Source organism: Scomber japonicus, chromosome 24, assembly GCF_027409825.1.
Source record: "Scomber japonicus isolate fScoJap1 chromosome 24, fScoJap1.pri, whole genome shotgun sequence".
Taxonomy (NCBI): Eukaryota; Metazoa; Chordata; class Actinopteri; order Scombriformes; family Scombridae; genus Scomber; species Scomber japonicus.
The window spans coordinates 10,570,077-10,595,050 of NC_070601.1; the positions used below are offsets into that span (position 1 = coordinate 10,570,077).

Below are 24,974 nucleotides of genomic sequence, written 5' to 3' on the forward strand. Positions count from 1 at the left end.
AGAAACCATGAAGCATGACGACGCCCACGCACACATCTGGCAGGTGGTGTGTATGAAAGTCGAGGACGGCGGTGAACTGGGGATGTGTGTGGAGCTGGATGGAGATGTGAAGTGAGCCAGGATCCTTGATGCTGTGCGCAGTGAGGAGGCAACGCAATGACTCACTGTGATACACAAGCACGCATCAGGATCTTCTCGAATACACCTGGCTTTGTGTTTGGTTGTTTGACTTTATGTTTCATATAGTAAAATTACCAAAAAATCCAACATCAATTTAAATGTAAATCCTTGTTTTCCATTTAAAGCTGTTTATAAGTTTTGTTTGTCAAGTGTCATGGAAACCAGATTAAGATTCATTCTTTATTGTCCTCTAGAGGAAAATTGCTTTCACAGTCTGTACACAATCAAACCCTCAAAACAAGTAAGACTCAAACAGAATATCATCAACATCACAGCTACACACGACTGTTAGAGTATGCTGAGGTTATTCAAAGCAGTGATTGTAAAAGCAAAGCATGTTTATTGGCAGAGTGATTGTGTGTATCTGCGTCAAGAGGGGAGGAGGGTGAAGCGTGGGGGTTGAGCAGGTGGCAGGGGTGATGGCATTGTCAATGAGGGCTGGCAGGTTGGGAGTGAGGAGGCCAATTATTTTAGAAGATATGTTAGTGATTTTCAATAGCTTGTTTCTATAGGTGAGGTTGAGCGTGGCAAAATAGCAGGTGGCACAATATAGGAGGATGGATTGAATAATACTTTGGTACAGAAGGAGCAGGAGCTGGGGTTTAACTGACAGAGCCTTAACTGTGTGGATGACAGGCTTTGTTACCAGCGTTTATGGATGTCTGTGATGTGGTGATCAAAGCTCAGATTACTGTCCAGGATGATGCTGAGGTACTTAGAGCTAGCTCTCCTCTATCTTCACTGGCTGGCTGCTGATGGAAGTGGGTCAATGAGAAGTGGTGAGTTTATTGTTGGTGTCAAAGACGAGCTGCGGTGGTGAAAGCAACCTGCTCCGTGGCTATTATTTACTTAAAACATTAACACGTCTCACTTTAGCCTGAAACCTTTTATTGGATAAATACATGGAAGGTGCGGCAGCTATAATCATCTCGAAGCATCGTGACTCTGTGTCTAACCCGGCCTATTACTATCTTGTACAATCTCTCCCCGCAGCCTCAATGTGACACCCGAACTTTTGAACTGCACCGTGTTGTCATGTTTTTCTTTATTTCTAAACGCTTCACTGTCTGCTGCTTGATAAAATTTAGGTCCCCTGCCGCCTGCACTTTTCTTGACTCCCCAAAGGTAGATGTGAATTAGATCAGAGCAAATTCTCTTGAAGGGAGACTTGAAATGTAAAATTGTTTATAGTGGCACATCACCCAGGAGGCATCAGCTTGGAGTTAGCGTACATGTACCAAAATGTTAGTGGTCACAGTATTCTAGTTTTCTAACTTAAAGGAAATTTGATATGATGGAGTAAAATACGCTCATTGCTAAATACTGTTTAGGTTTCTTTTTTTTTCCTGCCAAAAGAGGTCAAGTTCAAGCATTCTGGTTACAGGTTTATTGGGTTCTGGATGTTCTGATAAATATTTCCTCTGACCCTCTCATAAGGTTATGATGGTCAAATGGGTACAGAGCTCAGTAATAATGGGAGTATCTTGACCAGATTCACATATCTGGTCAAGATGCCCTGCAGGTAGTCATGAACCCTTATGTGCCTTATTGAGTATGGCAAGCTGGGAGTACCCTTGAAAACACTGTAGGGAATATATCTACCTGCTGGAAGGATGCCTGCTGCTCTGTGACTGTGACCCTGAAGAAAATGGAGGGTATAAAAATGAGCATGCTGAGAATCCTTTTTTTGTGTCAAGATAAAGCTCAGCTGTTATGTGGTAAAACAGTGTTTTGTAGGTGTCAAACAGGTTATAGAGTGTAGCTCTGCCCCTGAAATGAGAATTTTAGTTGAATTTGGCCAGGGAAAGAAGATGGAAGGATGGAAAACGCTTATTTACTGTCTTGCTAAGAGTTGGACTGGAAACAACTTGCCCCTGCTCCTATTTCTAATTGTTATGCTAAGCTAAGCAGCTGCCATCTCTGACTTCGAATTTACTGTATGGATATGGGTGATATTGAGGGAAAAATTGGAAAAATCTTATTTCCCAAAATGTCAAACCATTCCTTTAATATTGATCAATGGGCATTGTCCCTTAAAATAACACACATCACGTGCAGCTAGTAAGATACTGACTCCCTCCTCTTCTGCAAAGACTTTTTCCCATTAGAATCAGAAATGTATAACATTTTATATGATTGTTAGCTTGTCATGATGGCACCAATATCAGGCTGTAAAATGCTAAGAATGACTGTGGTTACAACACTAATAAACAATTGGGGCATGCATGTCTGGGCTATGTAAGTACCCTTATTTACCATGAATATATCTCTAAGAGCATTAATTAGAGTTAGAAAATGAAATTTTACACTTGAACTGCTACTCAAAAGGGCATTGCATGCCCCTGCATCAGGGACTGAAACTTCTATTTGGTTTAAAACTTCAGCAGCCTGGCCTTTATGTCTCTATTCCACACTGAGACCTCACCTCTGAGAACCATGAAGTCTTGTTCTGCAGCCACTTTTTTTATTTATTTATTTTTTATCATCCTGGGATCTCAGTGGTGAAACATTGTGCCAAAAGCTCCATTTCATGTATTACAGGCAGCCCTTCAGGGAATACTCCCGTGTGATTAATTTCCATTTCAAAGCTAAAAGCTCATGGAATGATGTCAGGGAGAGGATTTGAAGTGGTGCACATTCAAATGGGAACATAAAATAAAATAAATATAAACACACAGGGAGAGACAGCATCACGCGGCAGCACACAACAACAATATGCACTTGAAAAACTTGAATGTGAACCACATATCGTATGCACACAAGCTTCCTCACTTCTGGCCGTACACACATTCTCTTTGAGAGCAGCTCAGGGTCAGAGTTTTGATCTCTTGGCTTGTTACCTCATTTGACTACCATACGAAAGCATGTGACAAACTCCTCAGCTTTCTTCTTTTTCATCTTCATTATGGCACATACCCAATGCTGCCACCTACCACCCCCCCGTCCTCCACCGGCCCCAGATCCTATAGGCTCTAATTGGTCTGGTGTCCTTCACAACAGAGAGCGCTGCTGAGAGCTGGTTGGAGCATTCTAGCTGGCTAATAGAGACATCTCGAAATGCCAGGTCACCGACTGGGCCGCTAACTCTCCTCCCAGCCTTGTCATGCTGCTTACAGTTAACCTTTTCATTAGACGGCATTTGTCGACAACAGGGATTTTCTAGTCATACGTGTGGTCCGTCAAAAGAGTACAGTGGGGCAGAACATGAAGGAGTGTATCGTGTGTGTATTAGTGTAGACACACCGGCATGTTAAATTGCACTGATGTCATCATCAGTAATGCTGTATCTGTGCTATACTGGGTATTGGCGTGGAGATTTTTAGATATTCAGAAAAACAAGTTACAACAACATAAGCAAAGAAAAATCCATCTACTTGTTTCTTCCATCTGACCATGCAGGGAGTTTGGTTTTATTTGCCCTGGTATGAGAAGTGAATAGAGATTAATTTGTGATGTTTAAAGAATAGGTTCACAATTTTTCAAATTTGTCTTAAAGGAACAATCAAGTGCCCGTTTGAACATTGAAACAGGTTGTCAACGTTGTATCCATTCCTCCTGTCCCTTTAACTAATTTGGACAGCTGAAGCTTTGTATTATTTCTTTAAATGTATTTAACCTTTATTTTATACATTAAGATATCTTTTCTAAGAGAGACCTGAGAACAAGAAACAACAGACAGACACAACACAACTACACTATAATAAAATAGGAATTAATAAAAACAGTTCAAAGAGTCATAAAAAAAAACATCAGATAATAAAGTTTTAAAATATCTAAGAGGAATGTAATAATCAAGTTTGATGACAGTTTCATTCCTATTAAAAGGTGCATGAAAACAATACTGCCAACATTAGTGTGTACTGTGTACATGAGGTATATGTAAGATTAAGTAGTAACTGGATCAGGTACTGCACTATGTTTCATAGATGAATAACATGAGATGAGGGTGTCCAACCATTCTTGTGATACAGAAAACAATGAGTATGGATTGGTCATTTGGGATTAATCATAATGCACTATGATACACAACGATAAACAGTGTTAATGGGGCAGCATGACAGTACAGCATGTCTTCATATTTAATGACAGACTTTAAGGTTGACTGCACATATTAGCTTCAAATAAACCTGTACACACATTTTTTTTACAGGAGGACTGGATTTTGTCCCCCGTCAATAACATTGAAAGTGTTTTTGAAGTGATCTCTTAACAGCCAGTATGAATAGGAGGAACAGGAGTGTCAATGTTAATTTTGGTACCCAACTATTACCCAACTATTTTAAGACAGACTTGAAAAAAATGTAAAGCTATCCTTTAAAACACTGAAAACAATGTTAGCACCCTCAAATCTTACTGGGAACAGCTGGGACTATATTGAAATAACTTTCTGAAAAAAGAAAAATAGAAAGTCCCTTGTTAGTGAAGCCCTGCGGCTATCCAGAACAACCAGAACATTGTTGCTGAAAAGCTGTGAACGCCAACAAAACAATTTTCAAATCACCTTCTTTGCACTAGGGTGGCAACAGAAAACTCAGAGACATAAAAAATAGAAAACCTGGACAAATAAAACCAAACCTAGATACCACCAGGAGTAAATGAAAGACAGTTACTTGTGATTCTGTTTCCTTCGTTGTTAAATTTGACACACCTGACAGAAAATGAGGTAGAGGAAGGGTCCTTCACCTCATTTTCTGAATGCCCTGGTGGTGCAAAGAAACTCATTCTCAAGGATCAAGAATTTCCTCCTCACCGTTAAACCCACAGAAAGATTATTTGTTGCTCTCATTTTTTGGTAACATCTGGGACACAGCGTCTCAGTAACTGCACAAATACATGGCATTCATTTACCATATGTTAATTTTGCGGCAACACCTTTCTCACTTGGATTTCTGTCAGGCTGTTCCTTTGTTGGACTCTTTTGTGATGTTTTCTAATCCCCTTAGCTTTGGGAAGTCTTGCATTTCCCATGCTCCCACTGCATCTGATAATCTGATCAATAAATGAATGAATAAAGGTGAAATATAATTAATTAATAATAAATGTTGCTTGTATTGTCACAGATTGTTAATCAGATGGTTCTTTTGATGAAAGTAATGACAACTGCAGCATCACAGGATCTCCTATTAATCACTGTTTCACATGTGTTCAGTATTAATTAACTGATCAAGTAATTTACATTTTGATGTTGATAATGGTGCTATGTGAAGGTTAAAGGATTCTTTAATTACCAAAGTGATCAAAATTCATCCTGAGGGGGGAAATGATATGGGTGTACCAAGTTTCATGGCAGTCCATTCAGTTGTTGTTGAGGCAATTGTTGGTCCATTTCACTAAAAGTCAAAATGTTAATCTGCTGGTAGCCCTACACGTCAAGTCAGAGGACCACCAAAATCAGTAGGCTTTATCCTTTGGGGACCATGAATATCTTTGCAGAATTTCATAGCAATTCATCAAGATATATTGTCCACTGTAATTTATAGAGCCAGGCTGCAAGTAAGGCTAAACAAGTAATATCAAACACTAATACTGCAAATGCTTAGCACATGTTTTTCTTCTCTTCTTCCACTTTTATATATGTGACCTTAATATAGCACAAGCCAAAACAAAAAGCCCCCACTATAAAAAATATCACCTAGTCATTCAGCCAAATGCTGCATGCAAAGTTGCAAAGTTATATTTGTACAGTCTGGCTGCTCTCCACCAACTTTTGCAGACGTTTTTTTTCTTCAGGTTTAAAGCATGAATGAAAAATCCAAGTAGTTGTTCTCCGCTATTATTCAACCGTGGTTTGAAATGTAATTTTCTTCTTGTTGGTGAGTTCAATAAAATGGAAATTCTGTGTTGTGGATACCACCTGAAAGCCGAAGAACACAATATTTCCAAGAGACAACTTGTATATTTGTTCCCATATGACTTGCATGAACAACATAAAGCAAGGAGAGACTCAGTGTGTGTGTGCCTGGCTGTCGGGTTTTCATCTGATTAACACTGGATTGTCTGTTTCCATCTGCTGTGCTGCTCTGCTATTACTGTCTCCACTTATATTTCAGTGCAAAGCAATCATCAACAGAAAGCATACTGATCACTGACGGAGGAATTCCTCAGCTGTGCATATATATATATATATATATAATATATGATTAAGAATGCATAGCTATCTGCATTATTAAGCAGCCACATAAAACATTGATGAATATCATTAAAATGATATCTTGGTGGTGAAAGGTTCCTTTTATTGTTCAGTCTGTTGACATGTGGTCCAACAGTTATGGTGACTGGGTTAAATAGGTGTTTACCAGTTCAAGCCTGGGGACTTTGCTATCTTTGAGGACATTAGAATTACCTCATGAATTTAATATAGTGTGGTGTACAAGCTCTGCTGCAGTGTGAACACGGTTAGGAAATATTCATATACAGTTTCATACTGTTATTTTGTTTAACTGTTTTTGTTAATTTAATCAAATCTAAGAGAAGCAACGCCAAAGATTGGCCTTGTGAATGAAACCCTAACAGTACATGTCTGGTGTTGAGAGTCTTACTTGATGTCGCTCTCCTGAACCCGCTCCTCATCAAGATCCTCGATGAACTTCTCCCCTTTCATCCAGTAGATAAGTGGACTGACGTCTCCGCTGTATCCAAAGAATGCTCTGCACGTCAGGTTAACAGGACTTCCTGTTGGGGACAAGGAAAAAGGATATGAGGTAACAATTGATGCTGAACCTGTACATAGGGTGAGAATATATGAACGAGGTTGCTGATGTTGTAGTTCCTAATAAAAATAACCAGATTTTTAAATATGCTGAACAAGCGTTGAACATACACTCTGCTAAAGTATGTCATATTGTGCACATAAATAGATGCAGTTGTTTTTAACACTATTGCCTGCTAGGGAATGACTCTACCAACACCAAAGCCATTGTTTGTTTCTCCAAAAGTTGCTAGAAAGTGATTCTAAAGGGCAACACATACCAGTGGTGTATGATGCACTTAAATCATCATTTCAAAAAAGTGTGCAACATACATAAAAAAAGCAAACACTAACCAAAAAACCCATACATAGTTGGATATCTGGTCATATCTGATACAACATCAACTACACCTTGGATGTACTTCCTGTTAGTGAACCTGTATTCTTTCCAGTCTCCATTCCCCCCTCCCTTCAAAAACTCCATAACAGCCTTCCATCAATTCCTAAAGCGCCTCTTGCTCTCCAGAGGTGTCTTCTTAAACAATCCCAGACCATCCCACACGGCCTCTTAAACTTTAAAACACTCTTCACAGCAACTTCTCAACACTGCTGTACCTTCATAAAAGCTTACACTCTTCAGCAGCCCCCAAGTCTCTACTTTTAAAGTTCAATCATTGAATCCTCCAGGAAGTACTACTAAATTTGAAACACAGAAGTATGGCCCAGCTTTTAAGGACAGTGATTTGTGCTATGAATAAATTAATGCAGCCTATGAAAAAAATCACAATTCACACTAATTACCTGCGTTTCTATACACACATTATTCCACATTATCGGCTATATACTTGTGACGAGGGGCGATGCTATTTGCTCTTGTGGCTCTGAACTACAGTACACTGTGATTAAGTGAACTTTCATTCCTCAGACTACAAATATACCATTACACAGCTTTTGGTCTGTATGAGATGAGAAAATAAAGTGTGCTTATGCATTGCATGCAGAGGTCAATGATGCAGTGCAGTGGCTTGATTGCAACCCGATTTAATCATGGTATTTTGATTTCTCTTTTTCCAAATGCTGTTTGAGAGGTGTGACAAAGTGGAAGTAAGGTTAGATGATGACTGAATAGTGACGTTGGTTATATTGCAGCCATGACCACCATTTGAGCACAAGCAAGTTTCAATAAGTGTATAAGCAGAGGTTGAAAAGTACGGCTGTTAGATAAGGATAAAAAAATCACAATATCACATCATATCGAAGTGGTTGATTCTTTTACATTTTAAAGACAAACTGAGAACAAAAGATCAGATAAGGTCAGGTTTTTAGTGCAGTGTGGTGCATGGTTTGAATTTATTTCATATCTGAAAGGATGAGAGGAGCAGGTTAGAGTATTCTGCATATTATCTCCTCACACTTAACATTATCAAATTATAAAGATGTAATGGTGAACATGTTTTTGACTGTTTACACAACAAGCAGACAAGGAGCAACATTAGCATTCATTTAGCTCAGTATTCATTCTGTTTTTAAGACTCTGTTTCTTTAGCTGGCTTAATATTTCACTTTTTTCACCAGCTAGTCACCAGTAACTTTGTCTGCTGTTAAGAGCTGGGCGAGTAGAGCACAGTCACTTTATCAGAGCTCTTTTGGAAAGACTGCTGCAGATGGAAAATAAAATAAAACGGTGGAGTCGGGTGAAAATGCTCTATTTGTCACAATGAGCGACCCCTTTCATGTTTGACACAGTCATTTGATCCATAGTTAGTGTAATATTATCGATTAGTGCGACTTTGATTTTTGAACAAATCTTCAGAGGGGAATTAATGCATGCTTGTTTCTGCTGACAAATTGCACATGAAATATCTGAAAGGACTTAAATGTCCTAAAATGTTGCTTTTTGGGAACGTTTTAAATGTATTTGTAGCAGCAGTTGAAACAGTTGAAACAAAAGCACAGAAAGAAATCCCAGTTAGCACATAGAAGACTGGAAAAAGATGAAAAATGGAAGATAAAAAAAAAAAAAGTCAACACATTTGAGGTCATCTTCTGTTCTAGCAGGCGTTGTGATGTACAGATAGGCTTCCCTGGGATGATGAGGACCATGAGACAGAGTGAAAAGAAAGTGCACAGCAAACACATATCAACTGTCTTCACATCAGCAGGAGTCCTCCTCTCTGCTCAGCTCATTTCCAACACACATCATATGTGACTGGAGACGGATAAACCCCTTTTAAACCCGTTTTCTCTCTCTGCCACGGATTAGAGACCTCTCATTCTTCTTCCACACTTATCACACACATGCTGCAGCCGTCGGCCATGAGTGTGTGGCCTGTGCTGCGACAGGCTTGCCAGGAGAAGAAGAAGAAGAAAAAGAAGAGGAAGGGAAGAAGGAAAAAAAGAGAACCACATCATCATCAAAGCCTGGGAATGACTCTGATCAAGGATGATGATCAAGGAGGCTCATCCAGTTGTGCATCCACGAAGGCAAAAAGGTGATTCAGCATCTCTTCATTAGCAATCCTTACTCATTGGCCCTGTGGCGAGGACTCAGAAGGCTGTGAGATGGGAGATAACTGTGGCGTATAATTGGGTACTTGCTAGTTCAAAGATAATTGGGATTTTATTTTACCAAGGCCTGCTCTAATTTGGCCCTCTAGTGCAGTCTAGTGCAGTGAGATGATAGCTAAACCGTTAACAGGGAAAATCTGGTTTGGAGATGCAAAAAAGGCCTTAAGTTGGAGGACGGTTTTACATTTTGTCTCGCGGCTCAACAAAAATATTGTCCAGGGCTAAGAGATAAGAGGTGTGTGTATGTGTGTGTGTGTGAGAGTGTGAGAGAGGGAGAGAGAGAGAGCGACAAAGAGAGAGAAAGAGAGAGAGACAGAGAGAGCAAATGAGACAGATAGAATGTGTTTTGGAGATGCTGGGTACTGTCCTGGACCACACACACACACACACACACACACACACATATATACATTGCTATGCTTCCCACTTCCACCAGGGGTCTCTGTGGTGCTACAAAGCAGGACTGCCGGTGTGCAGGAGGAGCACATAAAACAACAAACAACAAAAACAACAACAAAAAAACAAGCACCATTTTGACAGGTGCAGACAACAGTAAAAGGAAACATGGATCCCTTTGTGTGCCACCTTTGATGTCAAGAGGCTTCACCCATGGATCCGAACAGCATGTTGTGTTGTTGCATTGACAGCTCCACTGCTGTGCCGACAACAGCCGCCGTGTCACTCTCAGAGACTTATTCCAAAGGGCACTTTATGCATATGGCTGCAAGTTATTCCCTTAATGACGGTGTGGTGATTCGTGCCGGCTTTACTGAGAGTGGCTAAGACTGCACCGGCTGCTGTATAGACAAGCTAAGGTTGTGCACTTGCTTTGGGAAATGCACCAACAGCCATGCAGGGATTTAAGCGCACATATTCTAACATTCCAATCCCAACCTCTGGTCTTGGTCAGGGGGGTAAAGTGAGTCTTAATGCGATTGTCTCCTCTCTCTTATCTCCCTGTGCCTCTGGAACATCTCTCTCAGTCGCAGCAGCGGCTGCAGGACGTCAGCAAAGATTCCCGCGGCTAAGCAGACAGACAGGAAGATATGAAACCATGAAGCACCACAGAGGAGACAAAAAACAAGAGGAGAGACAAACAGAGAGCGCAGGCAGGCATTCATTTTTGCATCTGTGTGCATATGACGGAGGTATAGTTTGAGAGAAAGAGGGCATATGGGCATGTCAGTGTGGATATGAGTGAGAAAAACAAGAAAGGAATCACATACTTGAGGGAAGAACAAACCATTCTTCTTGGAGAATTGAAAGACTTCCCACACAGTGAACAGAGCATCGTATCGCCCTTGTGTGCTGAAGATTACATAGATTACAGATCAGTACATCCGCATGCGGTGCGTGCACCATCCATGTCGAGTTAATCTATCAGTGTTTCCCATTCAGATCCAAACAATCCAGCTCTTGAGTAGGGAAGCCTTTTTTTTTTTTTTTGCTTTTAGCAGCCTTGAATAAATTAAGCCCTGCAGCTAGCAGGAATAATACTTCAGAGAGGGAAGAGACTAAGCTTTTCAGAGTTTTTTGGAATAGGCATTTCCAATCTTAACAACAATGACAACACATACAGCTTTCCGCTTAATGTTTTTGGTGAGGTGGGGAGAAATTGAGGCGCTGGCAATTAAAGATAAATAATGCTGAATAAGGACAGCACACTTTTCAAATTACTGCTGATCTACAAGCAAGTTTGAGTCCTCTGGTATGCCGGCTTTTATACTGAATTGATATTAATGGAGGCCATAGGCTGCCTGAATGATGTGTAGGACATGCACATTAAAAAACAAACAAACTTGAGATCAAATGTTAGTGCTTGAACTTGAAAACAGCTGTTTCCAAAAAACAACCTTAGCAGAATATCCATTTAGTTGTTGTTCTGGAGTTTATATTGTATCCAGAAGTCCTTGAAGGGCTCAGGAAAACATAAAATTGGACATATTGTATAAATGGCCATGACAACTAAACATCAGGGCTCACTGAACGGTTGGATGGGTATGAAAATGATGTTAATTATATGCTATGGCCTTCAGATCTCACCTCAGTTGAGCACCTATGGGAGATTTAGAGCAACATGTCAGGCAGCAACTTGGATGATCTATACCAAGGAGCAGTAAAACTGTTCTGGAGGCTCAGACATTTTATATTGGTTTTTCCTTTAATTTGTCATCTACATGGAAATACTCCTGTATTTATCAAAGTAGAATGTCAAAGGTATTTCTTCAATCATAAAAGGCCTTAGCCTTTCTGCTTTGAACAAGATAAACAGCCTGTGCTTTTAAAGCACAACTAAAACCTCTTCACCAAATGTCATAATGACATTTTTGTTACTTCTAGCGTTGGCGGAAACATCTTTTCTCCCTTTGGTCAAGTTGAAATGATACTCCCTCTGCTCTCTATTAGTCCCTCCTTTAACGCAACAGTCTGGGCTCTACTTTAAAGGACTTGAAGATTGCCCTGTAGCTAGTGATCAGCAGGAAAGCGAGCACTGGTCTGGACCGAGAAGAAGCCCAGCAATTGAATCAGCAGATAATATAATTGTCGTTGGTGAAAGGGGGTTTCCCAGATTCAGCGGGGCACATGGACAGCATGAGGCAGTTCCTGAAAACATTTCTATAGGCTCTGAATAACAGTGAGCATTATCTTTATCATCTGCTCCAGCACAGTGTCCCGACAGTGAAGGGTTACAGTAGTGATGAAGCCCTGTAATTGCAGTGGCTGAGTACCTACTCACGCCGTGTTTGCCAGATGTGGCAGTTTAATTGTCTTTCTGTTTAGCATACACTTTGTTTTGTTTATTACAGCCCGTGCCCCTCAAATCACGGATTTTAAGGCGGCCATAGACTGTGCTGTGTTCAGTATTCATTTAGCTACGTCCCCCCTCACGTATGGCCAATCTCCTGTTATTCATACTTGGCACTGCACCTCATTATCACTAAGCAGGCAAACTGCTGCCACTGCTCCCCTTAATTAATGCAGGTAGTGCAGATATCAGGAGACACAACACAATGTTTGAGCTGTTTCTCTGTATTTTATAAGCATGCTAACATGTGGCAATCATAATAGGTAATGTTCAATGATGTGTTGTGAAATTACAATTTTCTCTGCTTGGTGTTACTTTTGCTCAGCACAAGCTGTGTGTGGAAATTAAATAAGGTAGTACTGTTGAATATTACAGGGCAGTGGAAAACAAACAGGCTGGGGGTTGGGTGAATAACAAGTCCAATTCAAGCCGTGTGGAACAGAGTATGACATTTGCAAAGATCAACACCCACTCTTTGCATTGACGTTCTCATAATACAATGTTCTTTAGCACAAAAGCAGCAGCTATTATTACCGCCAATCCTGTGAAGAATCATTACCAATGTTAGACCTTGTGTTGCTTATAATCTTGCGTGGAAAGTCACAGTTGAATTCTCCTAATGAAAAGCTCATTAGACATTAATGAAACACTTAAAGGGTACTTCACAAAACATTAGACAAATGCCATGTTGAATGGAGGAAACAAGGTTATACCACAGTTAGAAAAACATTAGATGATGATAGCAATTGCCATGTCAACTTTGAAGCTGATGATATTTTTTCTAATGGTTTTGTGAGCTACTGTGATTTTTTTGTGCTGCGGATATTGAGGCTTTATTGGTGTTTTTTCTGCATCAGTTATTTTTCACTATTTCCTTAACAGCATCATCTTTCAGGCGGGCCTCTCATCCATTTTGTTGCTGATCAAAATGCATGTCCCCAGACACAGAAAGAAGAGATAAGTAAAGTAAAAACTTTGTTGAATCCCCAGTCTTCTTGCACAACCTGATTCTTAGTCTGAAATGCTGATGCTGCTGTTAGCTGTGAATAACAAAAAAAAGCTTCCCACATAGTGAGACAGCAGGGATTGGATACCAACAGAAAGTGAATGCTCACAGGGCTTTGGTGTAGCTATGCAAGCAGAGGACGGACTTCTGTCTGGCTTAGCGCAGAATGACGAAGTCGTCTAGAGAATCCCTAAACAGCACCATGTAGTTTAGCTACTGACGGAGGGCTGGAGAGGTGGGAAAATGGAAAATGTGGTAGGGAGGGCAGTGAAAGAGACAGATACACAATGAGAAAAATAAGGACACTGATGGCACGAAATTGCTTGTTCCTTGAGGCCTTGCTGGGTCACCTTTGAAGCATGCCCAAACCCCCAACAGTTCTATTTCCTAGCTGAAGCTCCCTGTGGTTACATTCTCAGCTTGGGCCCACTTTAGCAATGCTTTCAATGAATTATTTTCTTAACCATCGTCGAGGGGATCTGAAGTAGTCTCTACCTCCGTTGATCACAAGCCTTCATATATTTTCCCCTAGTGAACTGCACAACTGCAAACCAAACCTGCTGCTGTAAAATGAAGGTTTTCTGCACAAAAAAGTCTCAGCCTACATCCAGCCTTGCTTCTGTTCACTTGAATTTGCTTGTTAATGATGAAAAGTTATGACTCATGACAGTTGCATGGCAGGAGTTGCTGAAGCTATCAAATGCTATTTCTAGCCCCAGTCTGGCTCTTTCGTGACAAATTAAGGCAGTGTAGAAGTGTGTTACTCACACCAACACATGCAATACCAGGTCAATGGCTCTCCCACTGAAAGGAGTCACTTCATATACATAAAGCTGAAAGTCTTTTTGTGTGAATGAGAATCTAGCTTTGTAGTACATGTAAATTCTGCAGGGGCAGTCTTGATATCAAGCTGTTTGGAATCGCTTCAAGTACACACAATATCATCTTGGTATTGGCCTATACCAAGATGAGCATTGGGGTTTCAGGAATGAAAGCGAGTATTGGGTATGACAATGTGTTGAGTTGTCCCACGCAATGTGTCATGAAAGAGACCAACTCTGCATTTTGGTTATGTTAGGAAGTCTCAATGTAAAGACAAACATGTGCTGTCTCTTGCTTAGGTTGATAATGTCTGTGACAAGCTCTGTCCATCAAGCCCAACCACCTTTGCATTCATGCAGGTTGTGAAAGACAACAAATTAATACTGGTTGAGGTTCAACGTGCAGTAGTCTCTATATCTCTAGGCTATTGTGGCAGGAACACAATCACCTAATCTGACACAGTGACCATCTTGAAGAGAAAATAAAAGGTCTGATCCCACCATTAGACACAAATTGCATCCATCTGACATTGTTGAGCATCTTGTTCTGAAACTACAACAGCCTCCACTCTTCAGGGTAGCCTTTCTCAAAGATTTCAGAACCAGACTCCAGGAATGTGCAGCCATTCAGCCTCAAGAGTGCCCATGAGGTCAGGTACTGATGCTCAAAGTAATAAGGCCTGTCACACCAAACTCTGGAAAACCTGGCTTTGTGCACGCAGACATTATCATGCTGAAACAGGAAAGGGTCTTCCCCAAACTGTTTGTGAAAACCAGTAATACTCTAAAATACAACTGTATGTTGGAGCACAAGGGTAAAAACTGCACCAGTCCAAAAGTACATTAAAACGTGTGAGCAGGGTTGTACACATACATACATACAGTGTACTGCAGTTTAACGGATCAATTTGGCCATCACGACCTATACTGTATTATATGTTTGTATGTTCAGGGTCTGACCAAAACATTGATTGGATGTACCTTATTGCAGCAGAGTGGCCCTTGCCTCCTAAGCCATCAGTGAACAGAATCTGGTCCCTAAATGGTCCAGTGGAGCAAACTCACCACCCAAGATCAAGACAGCTTACTGTGCTCAGTGAGCGAGAGAGAAAGAGTAGTGAGTGGAGAGCAAGGGAGCACCGCTATATCCATACACTCTCCTGGGGAGTCCATGTAATGAAAACAGGACACAGCAGAGTGGTTGGGACCGTAGGTGCTTTTCCCTGCATTTCAGGAGGCACTGTGTTGGATATCTGCAAGGCACGTGAACTGAATAAAGATGGAGGACCGGGCAGCAACTTAACAGAGGCAGTAATGTAAGGTGATTGACTTGAACACATTTGAAAAAGCAGGGAGAGAGGCTGCTGTATAGTAACTTATCACTTTAAATCTAGCTGCTGAAGGAGGCAGGGAGGGAGTTGGTGTAGGTGTGTTGGGAAATCAAATCATTGCATCACATTTCTCCAGGGGAGGTGGAAAAAGTTGAGAATAAGGTTGACATGATGTGTCTGTGGCTTTTCAGTGGTAGGAACGTACATATTGGGATGTTCTCTCAAAAAATATCCATGGCAATGCTTTCAGTCACATGTTTCAGATTCGAAAATGTCAATACAATATTGAAAGACAAAAGGTGGATGTTTGGCAGTGTCTCGCATATTGAATACTAATTCTTTCAATACCATTTGAAAGGCAAAGTGACATTGACAGACATATGTGCTAATGCTAACATGGGAAACAGTATTAGCAGTATTACTATTATCCTTATTTCCACATTTGAATTGAGCACAGTACTTCTCAATTAATCGACTTCTCTTTTCATTGCCTTCTATTTCTTCCAAACTCTACTCATCCTATTCATTTGTTTTTTCTTTTGTAATCCGATTCACCTTTCTTCACTCTCTCTCATGCCTTGCAGCATGTCTTGGGAGAGCTTCGTGCATAAACAGGTTTCTATAATGAGAGCTGAATCAGGACAGGGACAAACAATAGGATTGTGAGACAGAGGGGCTGGGAGGAAAAGAGAGACTCTGCAGGAAGGACGCTGAAGGAAAGGTTAAAGCTCTGGTGAGAGCAGACATCATCTACACAGCGTCCTGCTGCTTTCTCCCTGTCCGTCATGTTCACAGAAAAACACTGTGGGATCTCTGCCTTTGTGTGGGTGTGTATCTGAGCTTGTGTGTGGTGCTCTGATGCATAGGCGGGATAATTGGAGTGATTTGTATCACCTATGCCTCTGTCCTTCCAATTTGCATGAACATATGGAAGTAAATACATTTATGTCTACATGTTCAAAAAGGGCATGTCAGGATTTTGGGCCACTGGGCACAACTGTCATGCTCAGAATCTGGAAGCAGTGTAAAATTGATAACATGTATTTCATAAACATGCCATGACAAGAAAACGTGTTTAAAAGCCACCCATGTATCCATCTGGATAAATTACCATAAGATTGACACAAGTGTCTGGGGACAACAAAATGTCAGCATGATAGGAAATATCTGCCGCGAAAAAAGGCGACAGGAATTCTCCTTGGGGGCGCTGACATGACTGGTTGAAAATTGTGCATTTGCAAAATAAAGGATTTTAATGTTGTAAGGTCAGGAAGGTCATCAGGTCATGATTGTTGAATGTCAGATCGCCATCGGAATGAAATTTGAGTCTTGTGAATGGCGACCTCATGCAAATAACCTTTGAGGCATACTCTCCAATGACCTGATAAATAGGGGAGTTACACTGAACACCAGTCATACAGAAGAAACCCTCAGAGTCTATAGCTCACCCTTTGATTATTCAGACATACATATCAGCTTGTACTGTGGATAATCAAATTGATTTGCTCATTCCCACCCACGACTCCTTGCTGCAGTATATTTTCCTATTAAGCACCCTGGTGTTCTGACCATACTCTTGCAAGTTTTATGCTTCGAGGATTGGATGACAAGGTCAGAGACAGTTTGTGAACTACACACACAAATAGAAATTAAGCAATTAGATGTGACATTTGTACAATTTTAGTGCACAAAATGACTCAGATTTCTTGTAATCTTGTTTCGTAACATATTGTGTGTGGAACTGTGGTTTGGTCTTGCTACTGAAGGAAGTAGAACTGCACTGAGCCTGCTGTGACTCCATTTAATTTAAAGTTTTCCTTTATCAGGGTAAGCATCTCTGTAATCCAAGGCTGTTTCCTCTCTGATCCTCTATGCCAGACTGAGAATACACCCGCCAGACTGCTGGAGCGGTGAATCCGCGGTGTCCCGATGTCTGTGAAGTTTGTAGTCACCACTATCCAGCCGTTGCTTTATTATCCCTGCTTTTCTCTTCTAAAGGTGACATTTGTCTAACTGTTCAATCCCTCTAACACGCAGCAGTGCAGTTTGGGACCCATTCAGCTTTATAGTCCCGCTTTAGGTGTGCACTGAATTTAGAATTCAGATAAGAAATGGCACGTCTTAGAACTGCTGAGCACTTAAACCCCCTTGCCATCCATTTAATTAAAAACAATACAATAAATTACATGCAATGCTATCAAGAGGTCGGAGGGAGGGAGAAGAGGAAGTAACTTGAGGCAAGGTAAATTATGACCTTATGCCGGAAAACATTTTAAAGCGGGGATATCATGGTGTGCGCATACATTTTGGAGTGCAAGTGCTGCTCTGTCAATCATGACACTGTTCTCAGAATGCAACAGTGGGGGACTAAGAACCAGTATGCATCCATATTTCATGCTGTAAATACCACAACAATGTTAATTTGTGCATGTATGATGAATAAGAAATACATTACTTAACATATGTGGAATGGCATGGTGGAATAATACATTCACTGATGTCTTGTGACCTTCTACTTAAAGTATTATAAGACATGAGTAGCAGAATAAGTACCAAACAACAATAAAGATGCAGATGTGATTGAAAATGACAAAATTCCTAAAATAGACAAAAATACATTTACAAATAAATCAATTTTTAACCAACAACACAGTAATGTGATTCAGACTTTTCAACAAAAACCCTTTATCACTGTTTACAGCCAATGCATTTCACCACCAAAACAGATTGACAAACATCTGTTATAATCTGCGAACCAGCAGGCACATTAGGAGCTTTTGGGCTTATTCACTTCATCCACTGTTAGACTAGTAGCTTCTCTACTGTAGAGTATTAAGCAGTGCTTCCAAATCCACCGTGTGATTGGTGCTCAGTGATAATCCACAAAATATCTCAAATACTGTATCAGCATGATTTCCAATAAAACACGAAATAATACAACAATGTATGAGATGCTCTGTTCAAGCCCACATAAATCTGTTCAGAGGAGGAATTGAGGGCAGAATGAACTGAGTGAGATTTTTTTTGACTGAATGTGCATGAGGGCTGTTTGCCAAACTTTAAGGGGAACTACACCAATTTGAACACATCAAAGGTTAGTTTACAAGTCAAGGTGCTAGTATTAGCCTGTGAATACACTTGAAAAATATATTCTGTGAGCATCATCAAGCCTGAGATAACAACCCTGATAATGTCACGGGGATGACATTCGGGTTATCTAAGCTTGGGCTTGGAGAATTTATTCTTAACAGGAAGCCTTCATTATAAACTGGCTTAAAAATAAGTACAACTAGGTATTAATACCTGATACTTGAGTTCTAAAATAATTTTTTTGATACCTTGGAGTTTGACAGTCTAAAGTTTCCTGATTTCTATCTGAAAATATGACCACAGAAAGAGTAAACATTATACCAAAGACTCTAACCAACTTTCACTCTCCAAGGCTACAGACACATCTGGTCTATTCTCAGAGGCGCGGTTTGATTCATGGCCCTAAAAATGAGTGAAAAGCACATTGAGAGTCGGAATATCCGAGGTTAATGTTTCGACAGAAGTGTGTGTTTGCGTATGTGCTGGGAATGCTCAATCTGTCGGACAATGAGAATGACGGAGCGTTTACATGATTACATTAGTCTGTTATTTGTCTATCCTGCCTGCCAACCTTGTGCAACGCGTGTGCTTGTGTGTGTGTTTGCGCGCAACACCCGGTGGCAGGGGGGTGGTGGGGCAGGGGGTTGGGGGGGGTGCTGTTGGGGCCTTACATGAGCAGCATACTGATGAGTTCCCAGCATGTACCGATCAAATTACATAACCTACTCTCTTTCTTTCCCCTCACTTGTCTTTCAGTCAATCTTGCCTGTTGCCCCTCCTTTACCCTGCTTCTCTCTCTGCAGGTAAAGAGCGCTGCTATTCCTCTGAGTGATGCCTCTGATCAGCCGCTGCCAAAGCTCCTGATGACCTGAGAGCATAGCCTTGTCTACAGGATAACTATCTGATGCACTTTTATGTATGTTCCTCAGTCAGACAGTCAGCGCTATGGCATTATAGAAAAACACTATACATTGTATATACTTTATAAAACAGAATATAGTACACCCACATTACCATGCTATTTCAGGTTAATCTGACTTTACACAACTGAAAAACGTCAAATGAAAACTTTACTGATCTAAAATAAAATTATGTTCAGCTAACAGTTACTTGCCAACTCTGACAGGATGAAGCACTGATGTTATTTTGGGAAACTTGGCAGTAAATTCTCCTGCTATTTGTTTATTGTGCAGTTTCTGGCCACGGCTTTGGCATTTCATTTTCATCTTCATTATCTCCGTTCTGACAAAAGTCCAAAAGTCAAACAAAAATGTAATATATACCGTGGATTTGTGAAATATTCGGATACACCTCTCGCTCTATCTCTTTTCACAATGAGACAGGTTGTTGCAGGTCAATGTGGCAGCTCAATCACATCAATTAAGACAAACAGACTCAGGGATGATTTAAGACAAAACTTTGAGAAAGAAAAGTAAGAGGAAGGAAGCAATAAACAAAACAACATGCTAACTTGCTGACATTTAGCTGGTATGTTCAGCATCATAATGTAAACATGCTTCTACATTGGTGGACATTAAACACACAGTAAAGCTAAGATATTTGAAGTAAGGTTTTGGACATAAGCCATAGAATTGGGCACAATTTGATCTTTACATGGTGTTGGGTTAAAAAGTTAAGGGAGCACAAGTTTTTATAGTACATCCTGAGGGTGCATGAATATCCCTATCAAACTTCATGGCAATCCATCGGATATATTTTAGATATTTTTTTAGTCTGGACCAAAGCAATGGACCAAACAACTGAATGACCGACCTTGCCATCTCTACAGCCAGCGTGACTGAAAAAAAAATACTTTGCCTTAACATTTCCCTAAAAGTGAGGTGGAAGAGGGAGGGATAGAGTAAGTGAAAGAGAGCGAGAGAAACTGAGTCAAAGCAGTAGATCAATAGAGATAGAGAAAGAGAGACAGCCAGAGAGAGAGAGTAGAAAGAGAATCCATAAAACACAGATTAGGCTTCCTAATACAGAATACAGACACAGTGAGGAGTCTTGCAGAGTCTCTTCCCTCACTGCAACCTGAGATACAGGGAGCTAGTTTTGATGTGTGCCGGGCACCTACAGACGAGATGTGGTTCTGAATGCCGATTGGCTCAGTGCAGGGCTGGACACCGGGTCTAGGTCAAACGCTTTCAGAGGTGAATCGCAGCGGTGTCGATTGACCAGAGAGGTCGAGGGAGTGGAGTGGAGACAGAGATGAGGTGGAGTCAGAGCACAGGAGGAAAGTAAGAGGGTACAGTTGTTCTAGTGGCTGCACTGTGGGGATTGTCAGAGATGGATACACAAACATCATGGGTCAAAAATGTAGTTAAAAATGCTAATTGTTATTTTTTCACCAATTAATCAGAGGATTATATTTTTGATTAATGGTTTAGTTTATAAAATGTTAGAGTCATGCTCTATAATTGAAACTAAAACTACAAAGTTGTTAATTTCTTTTTCTAATTAATGAAGCAACTAATAACTAAAGCATCTACTTTAAATTTAGAAAACATAACAATCCTTAATCCTTAAAATGTAGGCACAGATTTAAAAACTGGTATACATAAATACAAAAACAAACAAAGCCGCCAACACCAGACACATTGTAATATTTGAATATCCTTATAATGCTCCTGGTGTATAAAAAAAAAAGGATTTGAAAAGAAGAAGCACCTCTGAAGATATCAAAAGGACAATGTGCAAGCACTGAAATCAAGAGGCTAAAGTAGCGTGGTGAAGGCCTGAGCTGCATTGCTGTGAGGCCGGAGGAGGGGTGCTGGGGGTGGCGGTGGGGGGTTAATCTGAGGCTGGGTAGTGAGGCAGTAATGCCAGGGCTCATGGGGAATTACTGGGGAGATTTGGAGGAAATCTGCTGGCAGCAATTTCCCTGTCGTTTTTATTAGCCTAGATGTGCAATTTGCTGCTGGCTGCTTTAATATGACAGGCTACGTCTGGCTTGTGTTTTTTTTATCCCCCCCCCCCCCCCCCCATTGCCACGTGTGCTAGGTGGAAATGCTTGCACATTGTACAGTATATACATTGTGCAGTACAGCGTGATATTGTACGTTTCCCCAGAGGCCAGGTCCTCGTTTGCTTGGCCTCTTTAAAGAGAGCTCAAAGGTCACCTACTGAGATTAACTGTCATGCTCAAGGGCACTTCAGCAGGGTGAATATTTGAACTTAGGTCATCCCTGCTTTCTCTTTCTAGGCCACCATACTGCCACACAACACAACACAACCTCTGTGTGTGTGTATGATGACAAACCGTATCTGTACCAACACATACCCCCCCCTTGGGATGCATGCACACATCAAAGAAACCCCCTGGCCACATGCTATACATGCACCTAAGCACATATTGTCTATCTTCCCCTAACACTCACACACCGTCTCTGTCCCAGATGCTCTCTGCTGTTTAATATGTAAAGGATACAGAGGTAACCGATACTGAATAGGAGGAGAGAAGTACTGACTCTCACAGCTAAATGTAAAGCACTATTATCAAAATGGAGGTTGAAAAAAAGCTGCAGATTGGCAGCAGGCTAAACAGGTCTGAATGTTTCTGAAATAATGTTCATGGCCTACTGGTTTGTCTAAACATGAATTAGGAAGAAAAGTCAATCATTTTAGATAGAGAAGCATACAGGAGCTTAATTACCAAGTATTGTATCTTGTTGCGTCCTTGAAATTATGTTTGTTTCATTCATAGCAAAGCAAATCAAACACTGAGCACAGTGAATGATGAGCTTCGTGCAAAGATGCGAAAGCACAGAGGGTACAGCATCTTCATTCTGATTGCTGTTTCCGACGCCGAAGATAAGCAGCTATGCCATAACTCCTTGTGTCTCATTAGACCAGGAGATAAACAACAACAATATTTCATTTTCTATAAAAACGCTAAAACCCCCAGCATTTGCTTCTTATTATGAAACAAAGCTGCACTGTGAGGAACGGCTGCAAAGAAGCCAAGAGACTCGTCAGAAAATGCAGGAATAATGTGCGGGAGCTCTGCCAAGACAAGTGGGAGCGAAGGTGGGAGGAAGAGGAGCCATAGCTTATAGCATCACTGTGGTTCAATCAACAACGGCTTTGGATTCTGATCCTGGGTTGAAATCAACATGAGTAAGTGCCCATAGAAAGACGGTGAGCAGGAAATACTATACACATGGCAGTTTTAGGTGGATCATGTATTTGTATTCGCAGACGTTCAAAAACAACAAAATCTTCCCTGACTTGATATGGAACTCTTGAGATGTTATATTCAAGGAATTTTGTCTAAAGGATGATAGTGTTATCCACATACAAAGCTGTATGTCTGTTTACAGACAGAGTCACTCAAGATGAAATGAGATTCACAGTCCATCATATGGCAGATATATATATATATATATGTATAATGTATCACATCAGGTAATGTCAGGTACTGTCCTCTCCTCTCCTGCCCTTTCCTGTCTTGTCTCATGTAGTCTTGTCCCATGGCAGATGCATACCTGTCAAGTCCTGTCACGTTCCCTCCTGCCCTGTCAGGTCAAATCCGGGTATTGCCAGGTCGCTTCACATGACAGATACATACCCATATGCAGATACGAGCAGTGTATCCTGTCACATATTGTTATGTATTGCATCATAATGTTGATAAAACTGTGGGAGGAAATGGACAAAAGACAGACCCGAGGTCTGTCCATCTGTCACTAACTGGGACTTGGCATTAATTTGGTTTTCGAGAAACTTGATGCGGGTCATTGCTGCTTTCTGCCCATTTGTGTTCACTTCACTACATACTGTAAATCTCATTTTAATGAAGATCTGACCATGATGACGGTGGATACAGTAAACACAAAATGAATACTTTTGGAGTAGGCAGAAGCAACAGTGTATAAGGGCCCTTTCACACCAACAGCAGTTGGTGCGCACTAAACAGTCCATTCGGACCAAAAGCTCTTAGTTCGGTTTGTGTTCGTTGGTGTGAAAGCATCAATCGCACTCGGGTGCACACTAAATCAAGCGGACTGAGACCTCCAAAAAGAGGTGGTATCGGTCCGCTTGACTCCACACCAAATGCCGACCTACCGGAAGATGAGGGAACGTCAATTGGACCAATCTTGATTGGTTTGCAGGTGTGAAGGCGGACCACACCGCAGCCTGTATGCTACATAGTAACTATTTTACTGCCTGGTGCAGACCAAATAATCAAACTAGTGGTGTGAAAGCACCCTGAGTCTGCGTGTGGCTGTGTGATAGATGGATAGATAATATGCCAAAAGCATAACTGGCATGCTTTGGGCCCACATCAGGCCCAAAAGAGTCAGCAATCAGGCCTCAGTCCAGTAGCTCTGACTGACTTCATAAAGACGCCTCCAACATCTCAAATGATGTGTGTCTGTGTGGTGCCATTCACACTTATGTACATCCTGGATCTTTTATGAGTCTGTGACTGTGCAGGGTGCTGCGTGGTGCACCCTTGCATCTTTTGGCATTCAACAAGTTGTTCTAAATCAGAGGGAACCAATTACGAGAGCAATGGGTGGTGCACACAATCAAAGGCAGCGTGTCAGCCATCTAAACCCATCTTCAAGGCATAATTAGAAAACATAAGCAGCTCTTGAGTAACAAAAATATAATTTGCTATGTTTAGTTTTTGCGACACAGAGAAAAAAAACAACCTGATCATACTGGAGGAAGTATCCTACTGTATTTGAACAAACAGCAGTTGCTGAGAGGAAGTTCCCTGCTGTGTCAAGTCTCTTGTTTTTTGTGTAGATTTCACAAACGGGCATTAGCTTTAGCAAGCTGTGAATGTGAATAAGTAGACAAGCTGGATTACAGAAGCCCAAAATGCACAACTGTGTGTGTGATTCCCACTTTTACTGAATGCTACACTTTTTCTCTGCAGACAAGGGAACATGAATAATCACATTTTCGTCCGTTTTCAATTTGAATTACAGCTATGTCATTTTTTTGATGTTATGAAGATGATTTTGTCATCCTCCATCTATGACAGAAACAGGTTTAACTTTTTGCAGATTGTCAGTCATGCAAATCCAGTTATTTTATCCCCACTATGGATGGTATTTTCCTCTTCTGAAGTAAAGCCCCCTGAGGCACGCTGCATAGAAACTGCCTGTCTGGCATTGTTTGGTCAAATTCTTGGAAAATGTGGTTTTAGAGGGGGAAAAATGAAACACAGAGAGGTGCCATACCTTGAGGGACAGAACTAATGAAGCAGGTAATGAATGAACCTGCTTCCTAAAACATCAGCTAGCGCAGCTGGAGCATAATGGACTGAAAAAAAAACAAATGAGTCACTTATCGGCTAGGTTGTGTCTCGCCCACCGATGTTTTTGCGTAATTACCAGACACTATTAATGCTCAACTCATTATAAAAGACAACAAATAACTCTTTGATAAATAGAAGCAAAGGGACAGATGGTTATGAAAAGGTTTACAGACCTCTTCTAGATGGAAATATAAAATGAGTCATTTT

The 24,974-nt window shown here is 40.9% G+C and overlaps 1 protein-coding gene across 1 annotated transcript in view; it reads right to left on the minus strand.

The window, feature by feature from the left end:
• LOC128354100 (interleukin-1 receptor accessory protein-like 1) overlaps positions 1-24,974 on the minus strand; it is a 231,468-nt gene that overhangs the window by 31,328 nt on the left and 175,166 nt on the right. Inside the window, exon 6 of the mRNA XM_053314351.1 lies at positions 6,720-6,852. Within this exon, the coding sequence (XP_053170326.1) occupies positions 6,720-6,852 (133 nt within the window). The remainder of the gene's footprint in view (positions 1-6,719; positions 6,853-24,974) is intronic.